This window comes from Neoarthrinium moseri (genome assembly GCF_022829205.1).
Source record: "Neoarthrinium moseri strain CBS 164.80 chromosome Unknown scaffold6_Wmoseri_CBS_16480, whole genome shotgun sequence".
NCBI lineage: Eukaryota > Fungi > Ascomycota > Sordariomycetes > Amphisphaeriales > Apiosporaceae > Neoarthrinium > Neoarthrinium moseri.
Window position 1 is genome coordinate 998,116 of NW_026055120.1, and position 21,177 is coordinate 1,019,292.

Sequence of the window (21,177 nt, forward strand, 5' to 3'; positions counted from 1 at the left end):
GGCGTCAGATTGCCCTCGATGGCCTCATTGACCCTTGCAAACAAGCCTTGTCTCACAAAAGCGCTCCCTTGACCTGGTCTGACTCGGCGTGGGCGTGGGCGTGGGCTGCGACGTGAGGTCGACGCGTCGTGGGAGATTGAGAAGCGTCCCGAGGGCGACGCGAAGCGCGTAAATTGGCCCCCGGCGCTTGGACCAGTAGCTGGCCACCCCTAGTCTGTACCTAAACCTGGAAGTCTTTGGTGGGGTGATTGGACGCCCGAAAACCCAGGCTGCCAGGCCACCACCATCCCACCTCACCTGGAAGTGACCTAGGTCCCCCGGTCCCCGGTCCCCCAGTCCCCAAGGCCATCGATGGATGCATGTGGGCATTTCTCGGCTGGGAGCAGTAACTAGTTATCGCTTCCATCACATGGCTGACTGGCTGGCTGGCTGGCTGGCTGGCTGGCACGCAGCTGTCTTGGCCCGATGCTTCGCGGGATACGATCCCTGCCTAGGTAATCTGTCAATCAAAGGCCTCCGGCCCTTCAGATGTTATGGATCTTAGGTGGTCCTCCTCCCTCCATCACACCTCCATCACATTATGATAGTAGGAAACCCCCTTGGGCCCTCTTCATTGTTCAGCCCTGCTTGAGGCAGACTTCCCGACAGAGTCTCGCTACGGTAGCAGTCTGCTCAATCTTGTCTGGCCTGTATACCCTCCAGCCCGTTCTTGCCTGTATCTCCGTGTGTGCATACCTTGGGTTGGTTGGATTCCGTCGTCTACTGGTGTATTGCATCTGAGATGTGACACGATGTCTCTCTTCAGCCTCTCCTCGCTTATTGAAGCCGTATCTATCTTCCAAGTTGCCTGCCTATATACAGTAGATAGCCATCCAATCCACTCCCTCCACGCTGCGGCACTCGGCTTCTGGCGCTGCAGAAGTATAAGTTACCGAAGCACCCATCCGAGTCTCGGGTTCAATCAGCCCCCACAGTCTTTTTGTGGCCGCCACCATGCCTTAGTCCTACCGTTAGTCGCCCTCGGACCCCCTCTTGGTCCCGAATATCGTACCACTTGGTTCTAGAAGCCTGCGCTCTAAGCAGAGTGCGGTAAGGCTTCATGGCGGTTGATACAGCTATTCTGCAGTTCCGGCGTGAGATCCAGCCCTGACGGCTACTCTTGCATCCTTTGCGTGTTTCCATCAGCTCTAGTGCAGCACTTTAGCTGTGGGCTTGTCCAGACACCGGGGGACAATATGCTATTAAAAACAAATCCGCCCCGTGATGCACCCTGTCTTCCCGCTTTGCTGCCAGCTTCTCTCGCTTTGATAGCATTTCTCCCGCCTCTCTCTGCATCCTACCTTGCAGCCTAGAAAGGATGTCGGAGTTCCCTTCTCTCTCACTTCTCGTTGCCAACGCCGCGGAAGGATGCAAAAAGACAATTTTGGCTCTCGATGCGTTGGGCACTGGCATCAGCACGAGCCGCTCCACCTTCTCATCCCTGCTATACCAGTGCCAGCAAACCCAAGCCGTGTTAGCGAGGCTCGAGACTTTCTTGGAAGAAGAACCCTGGGACAGCGCGGATCATGCCCTTGAGAACGACTGTTGTAGTAGTTTCGAAGTCGCAGTCCAGGCCATCTGCGCGACAACTCTTGAGCTCGGTGCAGAACTGAGCCGCCTACAACGGTATGCCGTCGGGTGCGATCCGTTTGTACGGTCCAAGTTCAACCCTGTGCTGCAAGACTCTTTATTCGATGCCAGAAGTGATCTAAGAAGGAATAATGCTTCGCTAAACTTGATACTTGATTGCATCCAAAGGTATGAGTCTGTCTGCTGCCTAGTTCGGTGCCAACTTAGAAAGCCTCTTGAAAATCGTCCTCCTACTTCCAGCTAACGCCCGGCAGCGGTATTCTCGCAGGCGTAAAAGCCCAATTACAGCAGCCCGTGTCAGAAAAACCAGCAGAGGCCACGAGGATGCGGCCTCATATGGACATTTCGCTCGTGAAGCAGTCTACCAGACCACACATCCAGCAGCAGATGATGAAAGTTAGGCCGAAACCATCAAGATCGTTCAAGCTTGGATCACAGCTTACAAAGAAGCTCCACGAGGCGATAGCCACCAACAACTACCACGCAGTATGCAAGTGTCTTTCCGAGAAGGCTGATCCTAATGCCCCCCATAAAGACTCCAAGATGACACCCATCCATCGCGCGCTGGGCCAGGCTGAGGAGGCTCTGGGCTGCGAGGACGAGATCGCCTCGAGGGACTCCTCGTTGATCATCACAGCACTGGTGCTCGCTGGCGCTGATCTTCGAGCTGTGGACGAGGAGCGCCGGACGCCCCTCGCTCGTGCAGCGAAAGGGGAGATGGGTGACGAGCTGGTTGCCCTCATGCTGGATTACGGGGCAAATGTGAACGCCACGGATAAGGAGCAGAACACGCCGCTTCATTACGCGGCCATGCAGCACGCGTCTGCCGAGATGGGTAACATGAAGACCATCAGAATACTACTCGCGCTCGGGGCAGACCAAAATATCAGAAACCAGCGAGGACGCACAGCGTTATACAAGGCCGTAATGTGGGAAAACATCACGCAGGCGGCCGAGCTGCTTGACTATGGAGCAGACCTCGATATATCCGACAACAACGGTTGGACAGCTCTATACGGGGCTGTGCTACAGGGAAACGTCGGACTTACACAGCTTCTGTGCGGCCGGGGCGCCTTTGTGGACAAGAAGGACAAGACTGGGCAGACGGCCCTTCACTATGCCGTATCTCAGGGTCGGCAGGACATAGTCGAGGTTCTAGTGGACGCTGGCGCCGATGTGAACATCATCTCGAAAGGCGAGACAGCACTCTGCCGAGCAACGGCGAAAGCGAATGCTGGGTTGGTCAGCTACCTCTTATCTCAAGGGGCAGATGCTTCGGTTCCATCCCTAGGATATAATGGGGCATTGCCGATCCACATAGCTGCTGTTGGGAAAGATTTGGAGGTGTTGAAGGTGCTTGTCGAGAAGAACCGGGACTTAATCAATACCCCAGACACGGAAGGGAAAACACCGCTCGTCTGGGCCAAGGAAGCCGAGAAGACGGAAGCGATGCACTTCTTATTAAACATGGGTGCTAATGCACAGCCGTAATGATCGGAGTTCACGAACAAACTTGTGAAATACGTCAACACCAAAAGATACCAGTTGCGAAACTAGTCTGTCCGGCTTCTGCGCTCTTCATTGCCTCAAGGTGGAGCCGGCCCCTGGCTTTGCTTATACAGCATAGGGCCATCTTTAGATGATACTACTTTTTCGAGGGTTCTTCTGTTGAAACTCTCTTCTACGCTATCCTTTCTGGTACTTGTATATCCTAAATGAGCACAAGAAATGGGTCACACAGGAGACACCAACTTATGTAGCTATGCTTTTCACGCCTACTTGTTCGACAACTAGTGCTATTGCCTGCCAATCATGCGAGGGATCCAGCTTTGGGTTGAACTCTTACCAAGTCAGGCATGAGAAGAAGCCCACCATCGAGAGCAGAGGTGAAGCTATCGTGGGAAAATACAGTAGGCAGGATTACCGACCATAAGAGCTAACTCGGGGATAGGGATTGGATTCGGTTCTCGCCTTCGTTGTCACAACGTTCTTCGGCGTTAAGGACTATGGCCGCTATAGGTCGAAACTCACTGCAACTAAGTTAAGCGACCCCTGCCTCAATTACGTGCAGCTACCCCTCACCTCTTGTGACCTGGGGCGGGGTCCGACCCTGACGTCGATGTCGTGATCTCCGAATGAGTAAACATAAATAGTCTCTTGTCGCCGATGGACGGCGTGATCGGGTCTTAGGACCTGTTTATCTCCCTGCAATAAGTCTATAAGTCTGTGACTCTCCTATATCATAACTACCCACTCTGGGCCATCACCAATTGTGAGCAATCCGGCATCCAGCCAACACTTCCATTGTGACGACTTACACCTTTGTGAATACCGTTCAAGGTTGCATACATCCAAGAACCATAATTTCCCTCCTCCCAAAGCCCCTCTGAACTTCTTGAAGGTTCAGCAAACTTGGATCTCATTATCACAACATTATCACCACCATCAGAATGCCGCTCCTCCCGACCTCGACAGGCAAGCCGCGCGTCATCCTGGGCCTGATGACCTTTGGTCCGTCCGGGTCCGAAGGTGCCGGCGCGCGGATCACGGACCTTGGCGTGTACAACTCGGTGCTGGACAAGTTCCAGTCACGGGGCTACAACGAGGTCGACACGGCGCGCGTCTATATCAACGGCGCTCAGGAGGCCTTCACCAAGGAGGCCCGGTGGAAGGAGAGGGGCTTGACGCTGGCCACCAAGGTCAAGTACCCGAGCGCCGACGGCGACCACGTAGCACAGAAGGTAGCCGAGAGCGTCGAGACCAGCTTGAAGGAGCTGGGCACGCATACTATCGATGTAGGTTTCCCTGCCCTTCGCAGCTTGCTGAAGCGGGTATTGAAGGGGGGCCTTGTGTGCTGATTGTCAAACTTTCGCCCAGATTCTCTACATCCATGCCGCCGACCGCGCAACGCCCTTTGAGGAGACCCTGGGCGCCCTCGACAAGCTGCACAAGGCCGGCAAGTTCGTGCGCCTGGGCCTGTCCAACTACACGGCGTTCGAGGTGGCCGAGGCCGTCATGATCTGCCGGCAGCACGGCTGGGTGCGCCCGACCATCTACCAGGCCATGTACAACGCCATAACGCGCGGCATCGACGCCGAGCTGATCCCGGCCTGCCGCCGCTACGGGCTCGAGCTGGTCGTGTACAACCCGATCGCCGGCGGGCTGTTCAGCGGCAAGATCAAGAGCAAGGACATTGCGCCCACCGAGGGTCGCTTCAGCGATGCCCAGGGCACGGGAGCCAACTACCGCAACCGCTACTTCAAGGACAGCACGTTCGAGGCCCTGCGCACCATCGAGGAGGCTGTCGCCAAGCACGAGGGGCTCACCATGATCCAGACGGCGCTGCGGTGGGTGGTGCACCACAGCTCGCTAAAGATCAAGGACGGCAACGATGGCGTGATCATTGGCATCTCAAGCCTCGAGCAGCTGGACGGCAACCTGGATGCCTTGGAGAACGGCCCGCTGCCGGATGATGTGGTTCAAGCCCTAGATCAGGCTTGGAAGATCACCAAGGCCGATGCACCGAACTACTGGCACAAGGAGCTGGCGTACACATATGATACGAAAGAGGCCCTGTTCGGGAAGAAATGAAGGTTCTGAGTTCGAGGATAGGCATGGACAGCAGAAAACCTAGAGGATGTGAGCGATCCGTCAGGTAGGACAGCATTAGGACAAGCAATTTCAGTCTCAGAGTACATCATGGAAGCGGTGTGGCACAGGCAGAATGCTCCACATGTTAGAGGCCAGAGAAGCATAAACATCCCGAGTACATCATCATGTTGGAGATTCTTTAATTTTCGATATAGGACATGATTTTACAATCAGTCTCCCTTTGTCCAACTTGCTAAAAGGGACTAGTTCACGCCAGAGTCGTGATGATGTCGCACAAGTAGTCCACATGGAAAATACATAGCTGGGCGAACACGCTTTGCATAACCACCTCGGATCAGGAGACTTCAAGTTCCCTCTTAATCATCCTCCTCTATTTCGGCGGTGTGCAGATATGACCACATGCTCGAGTACGGCAATGCTGCGATGCCATCGAAGGCAATTCGTCTTATGGATCCCTGACTTGGCTCGTATCAGCGAGAAGTCATCTCGGCCGATGACAAGGGGTAGGTAGAAGCAAGTGAAAGGGGGCCGTTAATACGCAGCGATCAGAAAGTGGTCTCTCACCGACACAGCCCCGGGGGCCTTATACCCAGTCCCCAGGGCCCAGTTGAATGTGTTGTGAAAACAATCCAGCTCAGCCGGATATGTGATGAGCGTAAAGGAGACTCGGGGCGACTGACAACAAGGATCCGTTCAGTGACTCCTCCCGCAGAAGATGATGCTCTGCCGTACTCGCAGACTGTTCTGGGTTGCCCGCTTCATCGACCTTGACCAGCACTCCGTCGCGCTCTGCTATCCAGTTATTGATGCCGCTCCGTTTTAGAAAGTCCAGGGCCATGTTCCAGCTCTCTTTGTCAGCCGCGTCACCGCTCTCGAAAACTTTCAGCGAGGCCCAGTTATTATGGGGCTCGGCCTGGGTCAATTCCGCAAAGAGATGGCTGTAAGCAGTATTTCGCTCCATCCAGAGGTCTGCCATGTCAATGTTCTTCATAGCTTTCTGGTCTTGGAGAACCTGGTTGGTAGGCCTTGGGGTCAGTTGCACGAACAGTCTGTCAAGCTTAGGTAGATCCGACAGCAGGGTCTGGACATGAGAAGCTAGAGGGAAAATTGCAATGTAGTTGAAGTCGGTGATGGTCGAGGGTAAGAGAGGTTGGTTGTTGGGGTATTCTCCAATGCCGAGAAGGGCGCTCAGCATAGAAGGCGGTTGTCGAAGGAAGAACTCATATGTCTGGTAGGCTCGGATAGAGGAACCCTCGTTCAACAGAATCGAAGTCCACGGTCTAAGTATGAACAGAGGGGATGTAGGTGCATCTGTCGTCTTACACGGTCGATGTCTTTCGGCTGGCGCGTTTGCTCGAGATGGCTGCGAACTCCTCATGGTTTCAATTTTTGCGTTTGTTGCCTCTGTAAGTGCGGCATCACTCTTGACCAGTTCTGGTGACAAGCTTGTGGATAGAGGTAATCCACGCGTCGGCACTAGAGAACAACCGGGCGTCTTTGCCTTACGACCAGGCCGGGCCAAGGACAGTATATGGTACGGAATATCGAAAGACCAAGCATCATCTAGAAACAGCATGCGATTGAGAAAAGCGGCGAGAGTTGAGGGGGGCGCGATTATAGTAAACCTCGACGGGTCGATGACAGAAAAGAGCCGGTCCCATAACCACTCCAAGTCCGCAGTACGCATCTGGCGAGGAAAATCGGCAGGATAGATCTCGGTCTCGGAGTAGTCCACAAGTAGTGTGAACGTAGTGACGTAGTGGTCCAGACTATTGCTCAACAAGAACTGCAGGAGCGGGATTGGCTGAAGATCGAAGACACTCAACGACGTGACTTTTGGCTGCCACAGAACGTGCCGGAAGAGACTCGGCAACGCAAGAGTCCTCCATCTCTTACTAACCCGGGAGACAGACTTGAGGTCGGCAGATCTCTCAGGTCGTTGAAGGCCATTCTCACTGTGACTACTTGACGAGTTGCTCGTGGACAAGAACATGTCCTCTCTCGGCTGCTCGTGAAGAAGGACCTCGGACGGTGCCCTGGTGGATAAGTGGTCGAAAATTTGGGAGACGATCTCTGGCGGGAGGCCGTCAACACAGGCAGAAGTTGCCGCCATTGTTTCTCGGGGTGTGTATAAGACGTTGTGGTAAAGATGCGACGTCTGTGCAATGGACTAAGGGGCGTAGAGATGTCAGGTATCAGAAGCACCTACAACACTCTTTGCCCTGTAGAAGGTATGACAACGGGCGGTACGGTGCCGGGAGTTCCATCTGGGGCGCCCAGGAGAATTAGTAGTTAGCACCGGTCACTCTGTCAGGTCGTACATGGAGATGATACATCTTCGTCGTGTATATACTAGAGGAAGAATCGCGAGGCTCCTACCAAGGCGTAGGAAAATTGCAGGAACACGCGATCGCTTTGCATGGCGGCTCAGATGACGATGATAGCGATGACGCGCGCGCAGAGACAATGGACTCGGGAGCCGGGGTCTGTTTAAGGCCGCGTCTGGCGTCACTCCGGGGCGCTGGCGGGTACACTACCTTAGCTTTGTACGTCCCAGCCCCTAGGGATAGGGATGCCGCTGGGCTGGGTATCTGCAACGAGACATCTCAATATACCTATCAACTGGACATTGCGCCGGGCCTTATATGAACAAGTAATAAGTGTGTCCCATCAACTCTATACTTGTACGTGGATTTAGCATTCCGTACCATTGAATGTAGGGAAACGCAGTATCCCGCACAAGCACGAGAGAAACCTAGGTATTTTGTTTTTTTTGTTCTGGCTCACCTATGCACCTTGGCGTATGACGTCACTCATACCAGGCCGCGGCCCTCGCTGCCCTGCGCGCAGGCATTGTTCCTAGGAGACATATTCTGATGACTAATTGGATAGGCGTACGATTTCAAAAGAGCCACGCTTGCTACAGGTTGTCGTGTAGCAAAGGCGCTTCGGGTGCGAAAAGGCCAGGGGTTGCTCGCCCCTGGGAAGAACATTAAGCAAAGCCCCAACCAGTCAGATGCCCTTTCGGCCATGTCCCTGGTCGCTGTTCATTTGATACCGTGTGCGTGCAGCGAACAGAGACAGCCAACACCGCAAGTACCTCGATGGCCATTCCATATGCGTCCTTGAAGAATTGGAAACGCACGCCACCACTGTAAACTTGCAGAGGAGTTACTGGGTACCTAGGTACTGCTACTGCATGTACTGCCTGCCTTCAAGCTAGCATGTGCACGGTCGTTTCCTGTCACGGCCAATCATGGATAGGCTCTTGACTGGCTACCAGTTGCGCCAGACTGTGCAAGTTCTTGTACAGTCACCTCTCGGTAGGTAAAGTGATCGACTCTAACGGCATCCATTGTCGCATTTTACCAAGGGTGGGGTATGCGGGGTGGCCTGCAGACTTCGTTGGTGACATGAGTTCTACAAGATGCCGGTCGTTCAGCTCAGAGAGCAAGCCCTGGTAACGTTGTCCAGAAAGGGGCAGGTATGCAAGGGTTTGACCCAATCATGGCATACGACAAGATCATCTTTGCATCACAGACTCTTTCGTTCTGCAACTCGGTTGGTTACCCCTCAGCAGCCCCCTTGCTGATACGATCATCGGTCCAGTCGCCTGGGACGCGACTGTCAATGATACCCCACACGAATCCCTCAGAAGCTGATCCTATAAAGACCACCGATGACACCGGTGAACTCACTCTGCGCCGCTTAAGAACCGAGATCTACGTCCTTCTACAACCTGCCTCATCACCAAGTCGACATCATGACGGGCAACAAGCAGCGACCCCCTTTCAGAGCTGAGCATCTGGGCTCGTTATTGAGGCCGAAAGAGCTGACCGAGAAACGGGTCAAACTCGATTCTGCCAAAGCCTTGGAAATTGCACAGGACAAAGAACTCCATGCCATCGAAGACAAGGCCATCAACAAGATTGTGAAGTCTCAACTCGACCTTGGGTTCCATGCCATCACCGATGGAGAGTACCGTCGACATCAGTTCTGGGGTACTTTCTTCCCCAATCTGCAGGGGTTTGAGGAGATCTCAAACCCCAGTTGGGACATGTTCAGACTTTACGTGCCAGATACCGCGGCTTTCAGTGGGTTCAATAGAGCGTGACTGTCCTCGTAGATAAACCTCCACTAATATGTCATCCCCCAGCCGAGACGGGTCACAAGCCAGGCGAGTCCATCGTGTGCACGGGCAAGATCAAGCATGTCGGCAGCTCGTACATCCACGATTGGGACTATCTCAAGAAGCTGGTTCCCGCAGACAGGGTCAAGGAACTCAAGATCACTCTGGCTGCTCCGGAGTGGTATCACCTGCGATACAAGAAGGGATACGCGTACCCCAAAGACGTATACGCCAACGACGCCGAGTACTTTGCTGATATTGCGGTCGCTTACAAGGCGGAGCTGCAGACTCTGTATGATGCTGGCTGTCGGAATGTCACCATTGATGACCCCAACCTTGCTTGTAAGCGTGCTGTGAATGCAGTCAGTAGTTCGGGCTGATTGGTACCTACAGACTTCTGCTCCGAGAAGATGTTGGCAGGCTTCAAGGACGACGGTGAGGACTCGGATGCGTTGCTTGATTCGTACATCAAGCTCTACAACGACTGCATCAGCTCCCGCCCGGCGGATCTACACTTGGGCATCCACCTCTGCCGAGGCAACTTTGCGTACAGCAAACACTTCTCCGAGGGAGGCTACGATCGTATTGCCACGAAGCTCTTCAATGACATCAACGCTGACACCTACTTTCTCGAGTACGACACGGAGCGAGCCGGTACTTTCGCCCCGCTGAAGGAGCTTCCTCCACACAAGAACGTCGTGCTAGGCGTCATCACCAGCAAGTTCCCCGAACTAGAGAATATCGACGAGCTGAAAAGCAGGGTGTTTCAGGCTGCCGATATCATAGCCAAGGGGGCAGGGCAGACCCGTGAGGAGGCCTTGAAGAGGATTGGCGTAAGCCCGCAGTGTGGGTTTGCGAGCCATCATCTGGGCAACTCGGTTACCCATGATGACATGATCGCGAAGTTGAAGCTGGTGAGGGCGCTCGCGGATGTCATCTGGCCAGGCGAGCCATGAACACCTCGGAAAGCGTTGCGTGTCTTTGCTTTCCATTGGTGCCACAGAGCATGGAGATTCCCATGTACTTTTCCGGAATTTGGGTTGATTCAATGCTCGACGACAGGGGTGGAGAGGGGCATAATCATGAGAGAACAAAAAAAAGAAAGAAAAAGAAAAAAGGGCCACTCAATGGTCCTTGGTGCAGCAGTTATACACCCGTCGTGTGAAAATAAACAAACCAGCTTTCGTCGCCCCCAATATTTGGCTGTGACAAGTGGCATCTGATGCAGAACATTTGGCGATGTGCCCTAGGAAGACTGACGTCTGACGGGCTTATGATTCCCTGTGATGTTAGTGGTTACCTCACTGCTGGGCCCCCTGTCACAGATCCTTGGCGCTAGGATAGGCTGCCCCGCGCGGGTTCTGGTCCCTGGCAGCATAGCCTCCCGCTGCGTCCCTCCCTGGCCCCGCCCACGCTGGGCCAGCGCCGGAGCGCGACACCACCCAAAACACCTGCCCACTTCCCCGATTCAGCGAGCAAGCCTTCCCGGCATTTGAGCATCAGGTTCAGTACGAAACGACAGCCCAACTGCCCATTGCCTGCCTTGTCTGCCTCGCTATGCCTGAGAAGTCCAAGCCTCCGCCCGACGAGTCCGTCACGTACAGCTCAGGCAAGCACGACGGCCCTCCCGACCTCAGGATCCTGCACTACAATGATGTCTATCACGTGGACTCGTCTTCGGCCGAGCCAGTTGGCGGTGTGGCCCGCTTCATGAGCCTGGTGAAGCACTATCGTGAAGATCCCAAGTGGAAAGGCCAGCCGGACCTGGTGACCTTGTTTTCTGGAGATGCCTTCAACCCGAGTCTCGAAAGCTCTATAACAAAGGGTATGTAGCTCGGAGTACTTAAAAAAAGACTTGAAGCCAGTTGGGCACTGGGCAGCGACAATGACAACACCGCAAACCCCCAACGCGATCAGGTCAATCCCAGTGCCATCGGCACATTTCTCTTGTTGGAGCATGGCTGACACACGCGAAAGGCGCCCACATGGTTCCTTTATTGAACAACATAGGCACAGACGCTGCGGCTCTAGGGGTAAGGTTTGGAGGCACGTTAGAAGCTCCTTGGGCTGACTTGCATTGATGCAGAACCACGATCTTGACTTCGGGGTACGCCAGTTCAGGAACTTGGCCTCCAAGTGCAAATTTCCGTGGCTCATTGCCAACGTGCTTGACCCTGCACTCGGGGAGTCTGTTCCAATTGGCAATGCGAAGAAGACACACATGATCACCACTTCCAATGGGGTCAAGGTCGGCCTGATTGGCCTGGGCGAACGGGAATGGTTGGCCACAATTAACAGTCTGCCACCGGACCTGATCTACAAATCGGCAAGCGAGACGGCGAGGGAACTGGTTCCAAAGCTGCGTGCCGAGGGCGCGGAGATTGTCATCGCCGTCACCCACATGCGCGAGCCAAATGACAACAAGCTGGCGGAGCAGACTGATGGCATCATTGACATCATCCTTGGCGGACACGATCACTATTACAACCACTCGTTCATCAAGGGCACTCATGTCTTACGATCGGGGTATGGTTTGGAACCAAAGCCCACAGAGCAGCCTCTTACTAACTGATCCTAGGACGGACTTCAAGCAATTGTCGTATATCGAGGCCCGGCGAGCCGGTAATGGGTCTAGGAAATGGGACATTGACATAATCCGGCGTGATGTTACCTCGGCTATCCCGCAGCACGACGAGACTGTCAAGCTGGTTGAGAAGCTGACTGCAAGCCTCAAGTCAACCCTCCAGAAGCCTATCGGCTACACCGCTGCGCCGCTGGATGCCCGCTTTAGGACTGTACGGTTGAAGGAGAGCAACATTGCCAATTGGGTATGTGACATCATGCGCCACCATTACTCTGGTGAGTGTTGCATCATGGCTTCGGGGACCATCCGCGGCGATCAGATCTATCCGCCTGGTCCTATCCTCCTGAAGGATATCATGAACTGCTTCCCTTTTGAGGACCCAGTAGTGGTCATCAAGGTCACAGGTCAGGCAATCTGGGATGCTCTGGAGAATGGTGTATCCCAGTACCCGGCGCTCGAGGGTCGGTTCCCCCAGGTTTCGAACATCAAATTCACATTCGATGCCAACAAGGCCGTCGGATCAAGGATCTTGAAGGCTACAATTGGCGATGAGCCTATCGATATGGAGAAAATGTACACTCTGGTCACGAGAGGCTATATGGCCAGAGGAAAGGACGGCTTCGACTCGCTTCTAATAGAGGAGGAAGGTGGAAAGGCCAAGGAGATCGTATCCGAAGAGAATGGTATCTTGATCTCAATGATGCTGCGACAATACTTTATGTCACTCCGGGTAATGGGCCAGTGGAAGAACTGGGGCAACGCCATAAACCGCCACTGGAATGAGGTTTCCAAGAAAGTGAGCGCATGTCACCCCCACTTTCAGCCCACTCCTCAAGCAACTCCGACCAGCCCTTCAGCCAGTAAGAGCCACGGCTGGGACAACTGGACGCCGCAGAAGGTACGATCGAGAAGAGGGAGTGTCCTGCCACGAGAAGAGGAGAGCGATAGCGAAGACGAGGGAACTCACGAGGCGGAGAAAGACGTTGAGGGAGTCGACAAGGAGCTGCAGATCATGCGTCGGGTTTTTGGCAAATGGGCGAAGATCGCGGGCGTCGAGTGCAAAGTCGCCGATGAGCTCAACCAAAACGAGTTTGATGTCGACTGGACAACGCCGATTGCGCCGCGAGTGGAAGGTCGCATCACGCAGATAGGCGGCGACCCCCCAAATTGAGCATCCAGTGAAAGACAGTGGAAAAGGCGACGACAACATAGAGTACAAGATAGATCAGTAAGATATCGGCTTCCTAACCCATGGTTATTAAACCACCTGCCGCCATGAAGTAGCCTATTGTCGCCCTTTCAGATGCTCTTGTGACTGTCCAAAACTTGTTATTCATTAGATCTGACTTTGTGCTTGACCTATTGCCGCACTGCCCAATTTGATTGCTTATCTCGCAGGCGCCTTCTCGGAACGTACACGATGCTCGCCCTGGGACCTTTGTCTCCGAGAGTGGATACAAACCCCGACGACGAGGAGGAGTAGTAAGACCCCAGCCAGCGTTGAGCCAACCCCTATCCCAGCCGCAGCGCCAGTGCTTAAACCCCGACTCCCTTCGAGAGACGGCCTTGTCGTGGGGTTATCACCGCTGTCCGGTCCGAGCATCAGGCCACTTGCACCTTGCCACGTTGAGAAGACTAACGAGGCGGATGATGATACTTGAACAAAGGAACTCACAATACTGGTTATGGACTCAGTGGAGCTATGACAGTGTAACGGCCACTGGAGAGAGTTCGCTCCAGGCGCAGTGAGCAGGACAGAGCTCGGCGCCGAGTCCGGTGGCGACATGATCTCTTTGATGACGAGGACTTGGACTGCAGCCCGCGTATTGCCTCGAATAATCTTGTCGACGTCTACTGAAGGAATCGCCCCTTGTTTGACTTGAAACTCAGGTGAAAGGTCCGAGCCCTGGGCATCGGTGACTCAGACCGTATAGACCGCATTAGGGAGATCCATGAGTGGTATCCAGAACGTTCATCACGAGTAAGCATCTGTATATCTCAGCGTAAGGCTTCAACTGAGCGTATTGTCATTGTATACCTCATGTAATCGATCTCGACCTCCGTCGGCCATCTGGTGTTCGCAGCATCAAATCCACGTCCGCAATTCCGGTCTTGTCCCACAATACGACGAGGAACAGAAACTTCTTTTTAGCCTGTGCCCAGTATTCGACGTCGCGTGGGAGGCGAGCTTGAGCCTCTGCTGCTAGAATCAGCGGGCCAACAGCTGGCGCTAGGGGCGAGAGCCTCATATGCAGTCGGACGTGAATGGATGTGGAGAGGCGAGGATGGACTAAAGTATGGCTTTCTGTTGCCAAGAAGGAGCAAGCCCACATGGCGGCAAGTTGTCTTATAAGAGAAAGAGCCACGTAACGTTCCGCACGAGTCCGTCTTGTTTGCAGTGAGAGCTCGTGTGGAATTATGAGGCAGGCCACGGTACATGTGTGACATTGACATGCAGCTAGCCTAGAAAGACGATGGAGCCCGTGCCTAAGTCAGAAGATAAAAGCAAGTTCAGACAATCCAGTTCATAGCTTCATGACTGCTCGTCAAATGCCCTAATCTTTGGGTTGAGTCACTCTTTCATCTATAACCTTGAATAGAACCGTGGTATGCAGTCGACTTTCAGATAGCTAATGTAACTTTTACTCTGCTCAGATAATGCTGTCACGACAAGATGACTGTTGTCCAGAGTGTGACGCCGGTTACGAATATACGATGAATGGATACGTATTAGGGGCACGAGGTGGAGGGAGACTGGTCATACATGTGTAAGTATAAAATCTATCGTAGTTACGCCACGTGCTGATTTATTTCTTTCATCGTCTGAAGAGGTGAAGAAAGACGCTGGGTATCGATACCAAGTTTATTGTGTTTGCTTGATAGCGTCGGATCGGTAGAAGTGGATGGTGCGGTCGTTTATACTGACTAGGCCTGGAGAAGGCCTCACTTCTGGTGGGACACCAGATCTCAAGCGCCAACACCGACCTTTGAGATGATGAATTTTGTTGCATCCGCACCGTTCGTTTGGACATAGCTTAGATGGACCTGTAGACTCAGCCCGCTATCACAAAACGTGTCGCCCGCATTGCAGAAGGACGCAATGCGGTCGGTAGCGCCGCAAGACGCAATATCCTGCCGGGGAAAACGCTAGCCACACCTCTTCAGCACATGCCTGAAGTGTAATGGATAAGAAACTCACCCCTTCGTTTGTGGCAGTACCGGCATTAAAAGCCTGGTCAGGTGTAAAGCTGGGATCGCCCATGAGAACCACTGCTGCCACTGCGCATTGGCCGTCAGCCGCATTCAGATATTGAAATGGGCCTTTGAACTATACATACCGTTGTCAGATGCCACGGGTTCCGTAGTGGCAAAGCCAGTCTCGCTAGTTCCGCAAAGGACATCCATTGCAACTTGAGCGCCCTTTGACATAATCAATATGAGTTACGACCCAAGTGTATGAGCTGCGCTACCTGAGAGTAACCCATCAGAACCATCTTGGCATCGGGGCAGCTGGCCGTGAAGTTCTGCACCAATTGTGTCATTGCAGCCACTCCTTGACCTTCTGAGGACTGATAGTTCTGTAGCGTAGCTGGGTAGTCGACAGCCGTAATGGTAGAGCCCGGTATCTGGACAGCAACATCGTCTGCTACAGCACCGATAATGCCTGTGCCTGGTGCTTCTGTAGAAGCCCGTGCAACAATCATGCCAACACCTGATCCAGTTGGGCATTGCTGCGCTTGACCTTTGGCCATGAGCAGTGCGATAATAGTTGTCGTAGATGTTCTCATTTTGGTCGATCGGGGCTGAGTCTATTCGACAGGAATTGCAGTGAGGGAACCGGTCCGACTGATCTAAGGAGGCCAAACGTAGCTTAAGTACATTTTCGCGTCAAAAATAATCTCATATATCAATTAAATCGGACGAACATGGTGTCAAGGGATGCACTCAGGTCAGAACACCAGGGGAAAGGGAGCTGTGGTAGAATCGCAGCAAGACCTAAGCTCCGAACCAGGTTTCACTGACCAAAGGGGCACTGGTCGCGAGCTCGAATCATGTACTTTCGATGTCTGATACAGGAGGAGTGGCAGATATTCATATGCGTCTTCGCTTGTCATGGCCCTTGACCTCTCGGCAGGGGCCGGAGACAGCACTGCCTGGAAGTCGCTATCCCCAAAATGGGAATGTTTGCTGAATCCCAAACTCGGGATTCGACGGAACGGGCTAGGAACACCTGAGTCGAAAGTTCGACCGACACTCAAGGCCATTGTCGTCGATAATCCAAGAAGCAAGTCAAGTGTTCCAGTGAGCTTTACTTCAATCGGCGTACGTTGCGGGCATCCCCCAAGGGATAAAGGTGTGGAAGCACTCTCAGACTTCGGTTGCCCAGGGCTAGGCAATGAGCGTATGCAATAGCTCTTCGAAGATTACTCGACCACTCCCAAGGCGCGCGATCTCTCGAACAAGAGTCCGATATATGTGACTAAATCATAAGTTGAGCAAAATAGTGGGTACTAGCCTTCTGTCTTACTAGGTGTACTGTGCAGAGAGTGGCCATGTGGATCCTCGTGTCAGCTAGCTGAATCGAAAACCGAAATATAATCGAACCTGAAGTATAGATACTTGTATTATGACCATGTATAGTGATGTGGTTTGACAGATGATTTGAACTTGCACGTATCCTCCTGGACTGTATCCAACCTATGCAGAGTAGGGCGACCTGTGGCGATTCTCTAATATGCTGATGTAGTGAACGCAATCCCACCAATGCCGCGAATTCTTGACAATCTACCAAACCAACTATCCAGGAGTCCAACTAGCACCCGTCAACTTCAAACAAGGGGCTGGAGGATGATCAAAAGTTTGAAAACAAAATGCACTCTTCGCTAACCCACTCTCTTCGCCACGGTTGAGGCCCGTCCCTATTCCCCAAAACCACTTACGATATGTGACCAGCACACGTGTCAAAGGAAATTTCCAAATTAAACCACCAATCTTTCGTACGGCCTAGGCCTGTCAACGCCAGGAACCTCTTGCGTTGGCCGGGTGAGGGCACCTAGAACCTACCCGACAGTGACGAAATAGAGAAACGCTTTTCCATTTTTAGAACCCGCCGGCGAAGATGCGATGACTGGGGAAACACAAAAGACCGACATGGGACGAAAGAGTGTCACGACCGATAAAGAACGCTCGTATAAAGAAATTCAGCCTTGCACCCCCACCTTTTCTTTTGTTGAAGCGTGAGGGCAAGCTTTCTGCATCCCGGAACCCCTGTCGATAGGACATGACGATATACAGGTAATCAGACATACAGTCCGAGAAAGGGCAGCTCAGCCACGCACAACCACAGTTGACGCGACAGAAAGGCATGGATTGGTATGAGGAAATTGGGAAGGGCGCAGGCGATGGAAGGTCCTGGACTAGGCGCCCGAACGACCGACGTCCCTTGCTTGCATCTGCACAACCACATCTGTTGGCAACACGAACATGCTACACAGGGCTGAGCCGTGGTATTTTAGCGATAAATAGTCCTTCAGAGGTGAGCGTTGAAGCCGATTCCGACTTCGAGGCCTGGCGAAGAAATGATACCTCGTGCCTTAAGCTGGGAGGGGGGTTCGTGTAAGGTGAAAGGTCCGGTGTAGATTGATAATGCAGAACGCCACAAGACAGTTGACAGGCCCGTCAGCGATGCGTCGGATTGAATAATAGAAGCCGCCAATGCAAGCCAAAACAAGAAACGACAGGGAGCCTTCCAGGATTGAAGAAGCCACAGATCCTGCTCAGACGGACCCGACGGCGGACGACCTGTCCCGTACCTGACAGCAAGGGGGGAAGATCTCCACGCCCAGGGCTGACCCCGCTCAACATGGGTAACACAGCAGAATGGTGCACATCGTGGTTTTCGCCGTTGTCCAATATCCGCGGCCGACTGGGAGGGGTGGTGTGTGGTGGTATACCTACTATATGCCCCGCAGACTGCCTGCAGCCCGACGGTCCCTACCCGTTGGGACTCGCGACGTCGCACGGCTTCCACCGGCGCCTGTTGCTGCCGTAGCTGTTTCGACCTCTCCGGCCTGGGAGTCGGTAGCTGCACCAGAAACCGGATATCCGTGAGCTACGGCATGGGGCTGAGACTCGGGGAGGTAAACTTGGCCATTAGAGAGGATGGAACCGGTACTGGCTCCGCCGCTGGATTGGGAGTCCCGTCGGGAGCTATCGAGTCTGTCGCTGTATATGTAGCTGTTGGTTGCGTGGACAGATCGGTAGGAGGGGTGTTCGGATCCGTAGAGTCCGTCATCCGCGGCACCTGAAGCCGAGTCGTATCCACCAGCTTCGGACTGGCTCGATCGAGTAGATAAGTTGGATGGTAGGGTTGCTGTTGCACCGTAGGAGTCAAAGCTGCCGTATCCCACATCCGATGACTGTGAAGTAGAGGCCTTGCTCCCCGAATATGATCCTGACAGTCCATCCGCTCGGTAAGAGGAGGAGCTGGGCAGTGTGCGGCTGGCGCTGGGCAAGCGGTCGGATGGTGTAGGGAGGGATGCTGCCATGCCAGACAAGGAGAAATTTGGCAGGTCGCTGTTCGCAGCTGGACGGTGCACCAGGTTGCCATAGGAGTAGGTGGATGCTTCTGTATCGACGTAGACAGGAGCCTTGCTGCTGGAGCCATATCGATACCCATGGACCAAATGGACAGGATCTTGGTTCAAGTGTGGGTATGAAGAGTAGTTGAGGCTGTAGTCAGCTCCATCCTCAGGATAGGCTCCTCCCCACCCTGAAACGGTTGAATAGTATCCCTTGCTACTGTACGAAGGATATGTGCCGCCTCGATAAGCCATCATATCTCCCGTAGACATGTCGGCATACTGGGAAACGGTATTGTGAGGAGAGACGGCCCCTCGAGCATGATAGGCACGGGCAGCCTCGACATTGTAGCCGAAATCACCTCCGTCCCTCATCGGCGTCTCGGTTGAAGAGACCTATAATGTCTTGATCAGGAGGTGAACCAGGTCGATTGTATGTCTCTTAGGGTCAGGGGCTAAGGGCTTACCCTCAAAAAGAGACATGGTTCATGACCCGCATTCTTGCAGTTCGAACACTGGCCGCCATTCTCATTCTCTCCGCTGCATCGAATCTTTCTCTTCCTGCAACGGCCGCACTGGTATTACTCTGTCAGTACCGTGAGACCACCCAGGAGGTTTGGGCGTGGTATGTCCGTTCACTCACAGCTACCGCAATCCGTTTGCGCGGCTGCGTTGAGTCGTCAGGTTCCCGTTCGGTCATGGTCGAAACTCGGTGGTCGTGAGATGATGGAAGGTGGAAACGCCGGTCTGAGTAAAGAGGGTATGGAGGGCAGACCCGGCTATATCGTCGGCCTGCTTCGCTGGTGGTATAAACGGCTGGAGTTACCATTGTTTTTGCCACCCACCGAACCGCGTGAGATGTTTCAGAGATAGGAACAAGTCTCCGGATGTCGTGCTGTGTAAGATGGCATGAACTCGTGGGACTGTGTTCTTCTCTGCATGCGCCAGAAGTTATTGTGATAATGGCGAGACAGAAACTCTTGACGAGGGACGCAGGGGGGCCTGTATGTTTGACAGCTGGCTTTCGGCTTGCAGACCGGAAATCTCAGCTTGACGAGTTCGAGCTTCACCAGGTCTCTCTTATTGTCAGACCCGGCTGTTTCAGAGACTTAATCAAACCACAGTTAGCGGGAGGAAAAGAAGGAGATCTCAGGGCAAGAGATTGAGGGGAGGGATGGAGACTGCAAGTCCCAGACTTGTTATACCCGGTGTCACGATTACGATACAGATCCCCAACAAATAGGGAAGTTGTTTATATTCTAACACCAACGACCTTCAAGGTTCATGTTACCGTGATTTGGTCACTTTTTACTACTCATCAACAAGGTCCACGACAGCTGTCAAGAGGTTTGCTCCCCGTGAGATCCTCCTAGGGATCCTACAAGGTAACACCACGGACGGGTGCTTGCAGATGCATGCGTGAGGGGGCGGCCATGTGTAGAGATTATCAAGGCCAGGCTTCTATGACCTGCGAGGCTCTGAAAGTACTGTACAAACGGTATTGACCTCTCAATGGCTGCATGGTATGGGAGACAGTCGCAGCTAAGCGTTGGCTAGATCAGTGTCGATTGGATCTCCAGATTTAGCACAAAGCCTAGTCGGGATCCTCTTCTAAGACCGACGACATCTATCCAAATCGCACGACAATTTCGTTGACTTGGGCCCCATGCTCCTAGGCAGGTAGGCGAGTTTATGCAGTCCCTTGACCACATACCTCGAAGCTGGCAACCTGCACCAGTGGTCACAGCTCTCGATCATGAACTTAGGTTAAGGTCGCGCCAACTTGCATGCCATATAGACATCTGAGAAACCATGACTTCGTCTAAATATGGAAAATCTCTTGGGTGAATGGGTCCCCGGAAAACATGTCCTGTTAAGTCCCAAACTCGTCAAGTAACATGTCACCTGCAAAGCAATGAATTGGCAAAGGAAACAGCCACCGAATTACGCGGAGTCTTCGGCGAAAGCAAACATACCTAGGTCACTTTCATTGACGATGCTCGTGTCACCATGTGAATGAGGAGAAAACCTAGGTGAGACAAGGCCGCAGTTCTGGAGCTTCAGGAAACGCCAGCGATCAACGATATAGAGACATAGCTGAGGTCAAGATGTTGCATGCACAACAGCCATTCTTATCGCCCCCAGTACATGCATAAATAGGATGTGTACGACATATACTACGCTCCGAAGCAGATCCAACAGCCAGATCTTGGGTCTGCCCCGGCCGTTTCGCCCCAGCGAATAGGGACGGAGCCCGCCACGAAGGGGAAGACAGTCAAACGGGAAGTGGAAACCCCGGCCAACAGAACGATTCTTAGCCCAATGAGAACGAAATAGTGGAGGCTTGACCTTGATAGGAAAGTACACTGCACTTTGGTGAATAATAGCATCAAGAAAACCGGATGAAGCAGTAGTATAATTTGGTTCGCTCATTCGTCAATGAGGGCTGTTAGCAAGTGACAACAGGCAGCGCAGCAAACTTTCAATGAATGTCCAGAGTATTCTTCGGCTCAGCCATGTTTGTGTCACTATTCGTTGAATGCAGAGCATTCAAATTCATGGCACAACGCAAACGGGGACAATCCTGGAGGCCGGCGGATGGCAACGCGTTACACGCACCTGCTCATGCAGGTGAAAAGTTC

General features: G+C 53.3%; 6 protein-coding genes across 6 annotated transcripts; 3 read left to right on the plus strand and 3 right to left on the minus strand.

Annotated features, from left to right (window-relative positions):
* Nucleotides 1-1,357: 1,357 nt before the first annotated feature.
* Nucleotides 1,358-3,120, plus strand: JN550_002901 (uncharacterized protein; the record flags this gene model as incomplete). Its single annotated transcript, XM_049314245.1, has 2 exons — nucleotides 1,358-1,797; nucleotides 1,884-3,120. 2 exons carry the CDS (start codon nucleotides 1,358-1,360, stop codon nucleotides 3,118-3,120), a joined length of 1,677 nt encoding a protein of 558 aa, XP_049175426.1.
* A 959-nt stretch (nucleotides 3,121-4,079) lies between these two features.
* Nucleotides 4,080-5,220, plus strand: JN550_002902 (uncharacterized protein; the record flags this gene model as incomplete). The annotated part of the gene is made up of 2 exons (XM_049314246.1): nucleotides 4,080-4,424; nucleotides 4,507-5,220. The coding sequence occupies 2 exons, from the start codon at nucleotides 4,080-4,082 to the stop codon at nucleotides 5,218-5,220; spliced, it is 1,059 nt and encodes a 352-aa protein (XP_049175427.1).
* A 655-nt stretch (nucleotides 5,221-5,875) lies between these two features.
* JN550_002903 (uncharacterized protein) lies at nucleotides 5,876-7,354 on the minus strand (the record flags this gene model as incomplete). The annotated part of the gene is made up of 1 exon (XM_049314247.1): nucleotides 5,876-7,354. The coding sequence occupies one exon, from the start codon at nucleotides 7,352-7,354 to the stop codon at nucleotides 5,876-5,878; it is 1,479 nt and encodes a 492-aa protein (XP_049175428.1).
* Nucleotides 7,355-9,004: 1,650 nt separating this feature from the next.
* JN550_002904 (uncharacterized protein) lies at nucleotides 9,005-13,125 on the plus strand (the record flags this gene model as incomplete). Its single annotated transcript, XM_049314248.1, has 7 exons — nucleotides 9,005-9,335; nucleotides 9,398-9,712; nucleotides 9,764-10,203; nucleotides 10,751-11,195; nucleotides 11,348-11,403; nucleotides 11,457-11,896; nucleotides 11,949-13,125. 7 exons carry the CDS (start codon nucleotides 9,005-9,007, stop codon nucleotides 13,123-13,125), a joined length of 3,204 nt encoding a protein of 1,067 aa, XP_049175429.1.
* Nucleotides 13,126-14,921: 1,796 nt separating this feature from the next.
* Nucleotides 14,922-15,742, minus strand: JN550_002905 (uncharacterized protein; the record flags this gene model as incomplete). The annotated part of the gene is made up of 4 exons (XM_049314249.1): nucleotides 14,922-15,101; nucleotides 15,154-15,233; nucleotides 15,293-15,374; nucleotides 15,425-15,742. 4 exons carry the CDS (start codon nucleotides 15,740-15,742, stop codon nucleotides 14,922-14,924), a joined length of 660 nt encoding a protein of 219 aa, XP_049175430.1.
* Nucleotides 15,743-17,911: 2,169 nt separating this feature from the next.
* JN550_002906 (uncharacterized protein) lies at nucleotides 17,912-19,235 on the minus strand (the record flags this gene model as incomplete). Its single annotated transcript, XM_049314251.1, has 3 exons — nucleotides 17,912-18,931; nucleotides 19,003-19,110; nucleotides 19,179-19,235. The coding sequence occupies 3 exons, from the start codon at nucleotides 19,233-19,235 to the stop codon at nucleotides 17,912-17,914; spliced, it is 1,185 nt and encodes a 394-aa protein (XP_049175431.1).
* Between the last annotated feature and the right edge of the window lie 1,942 nt (nucleotides 19,236-21,177).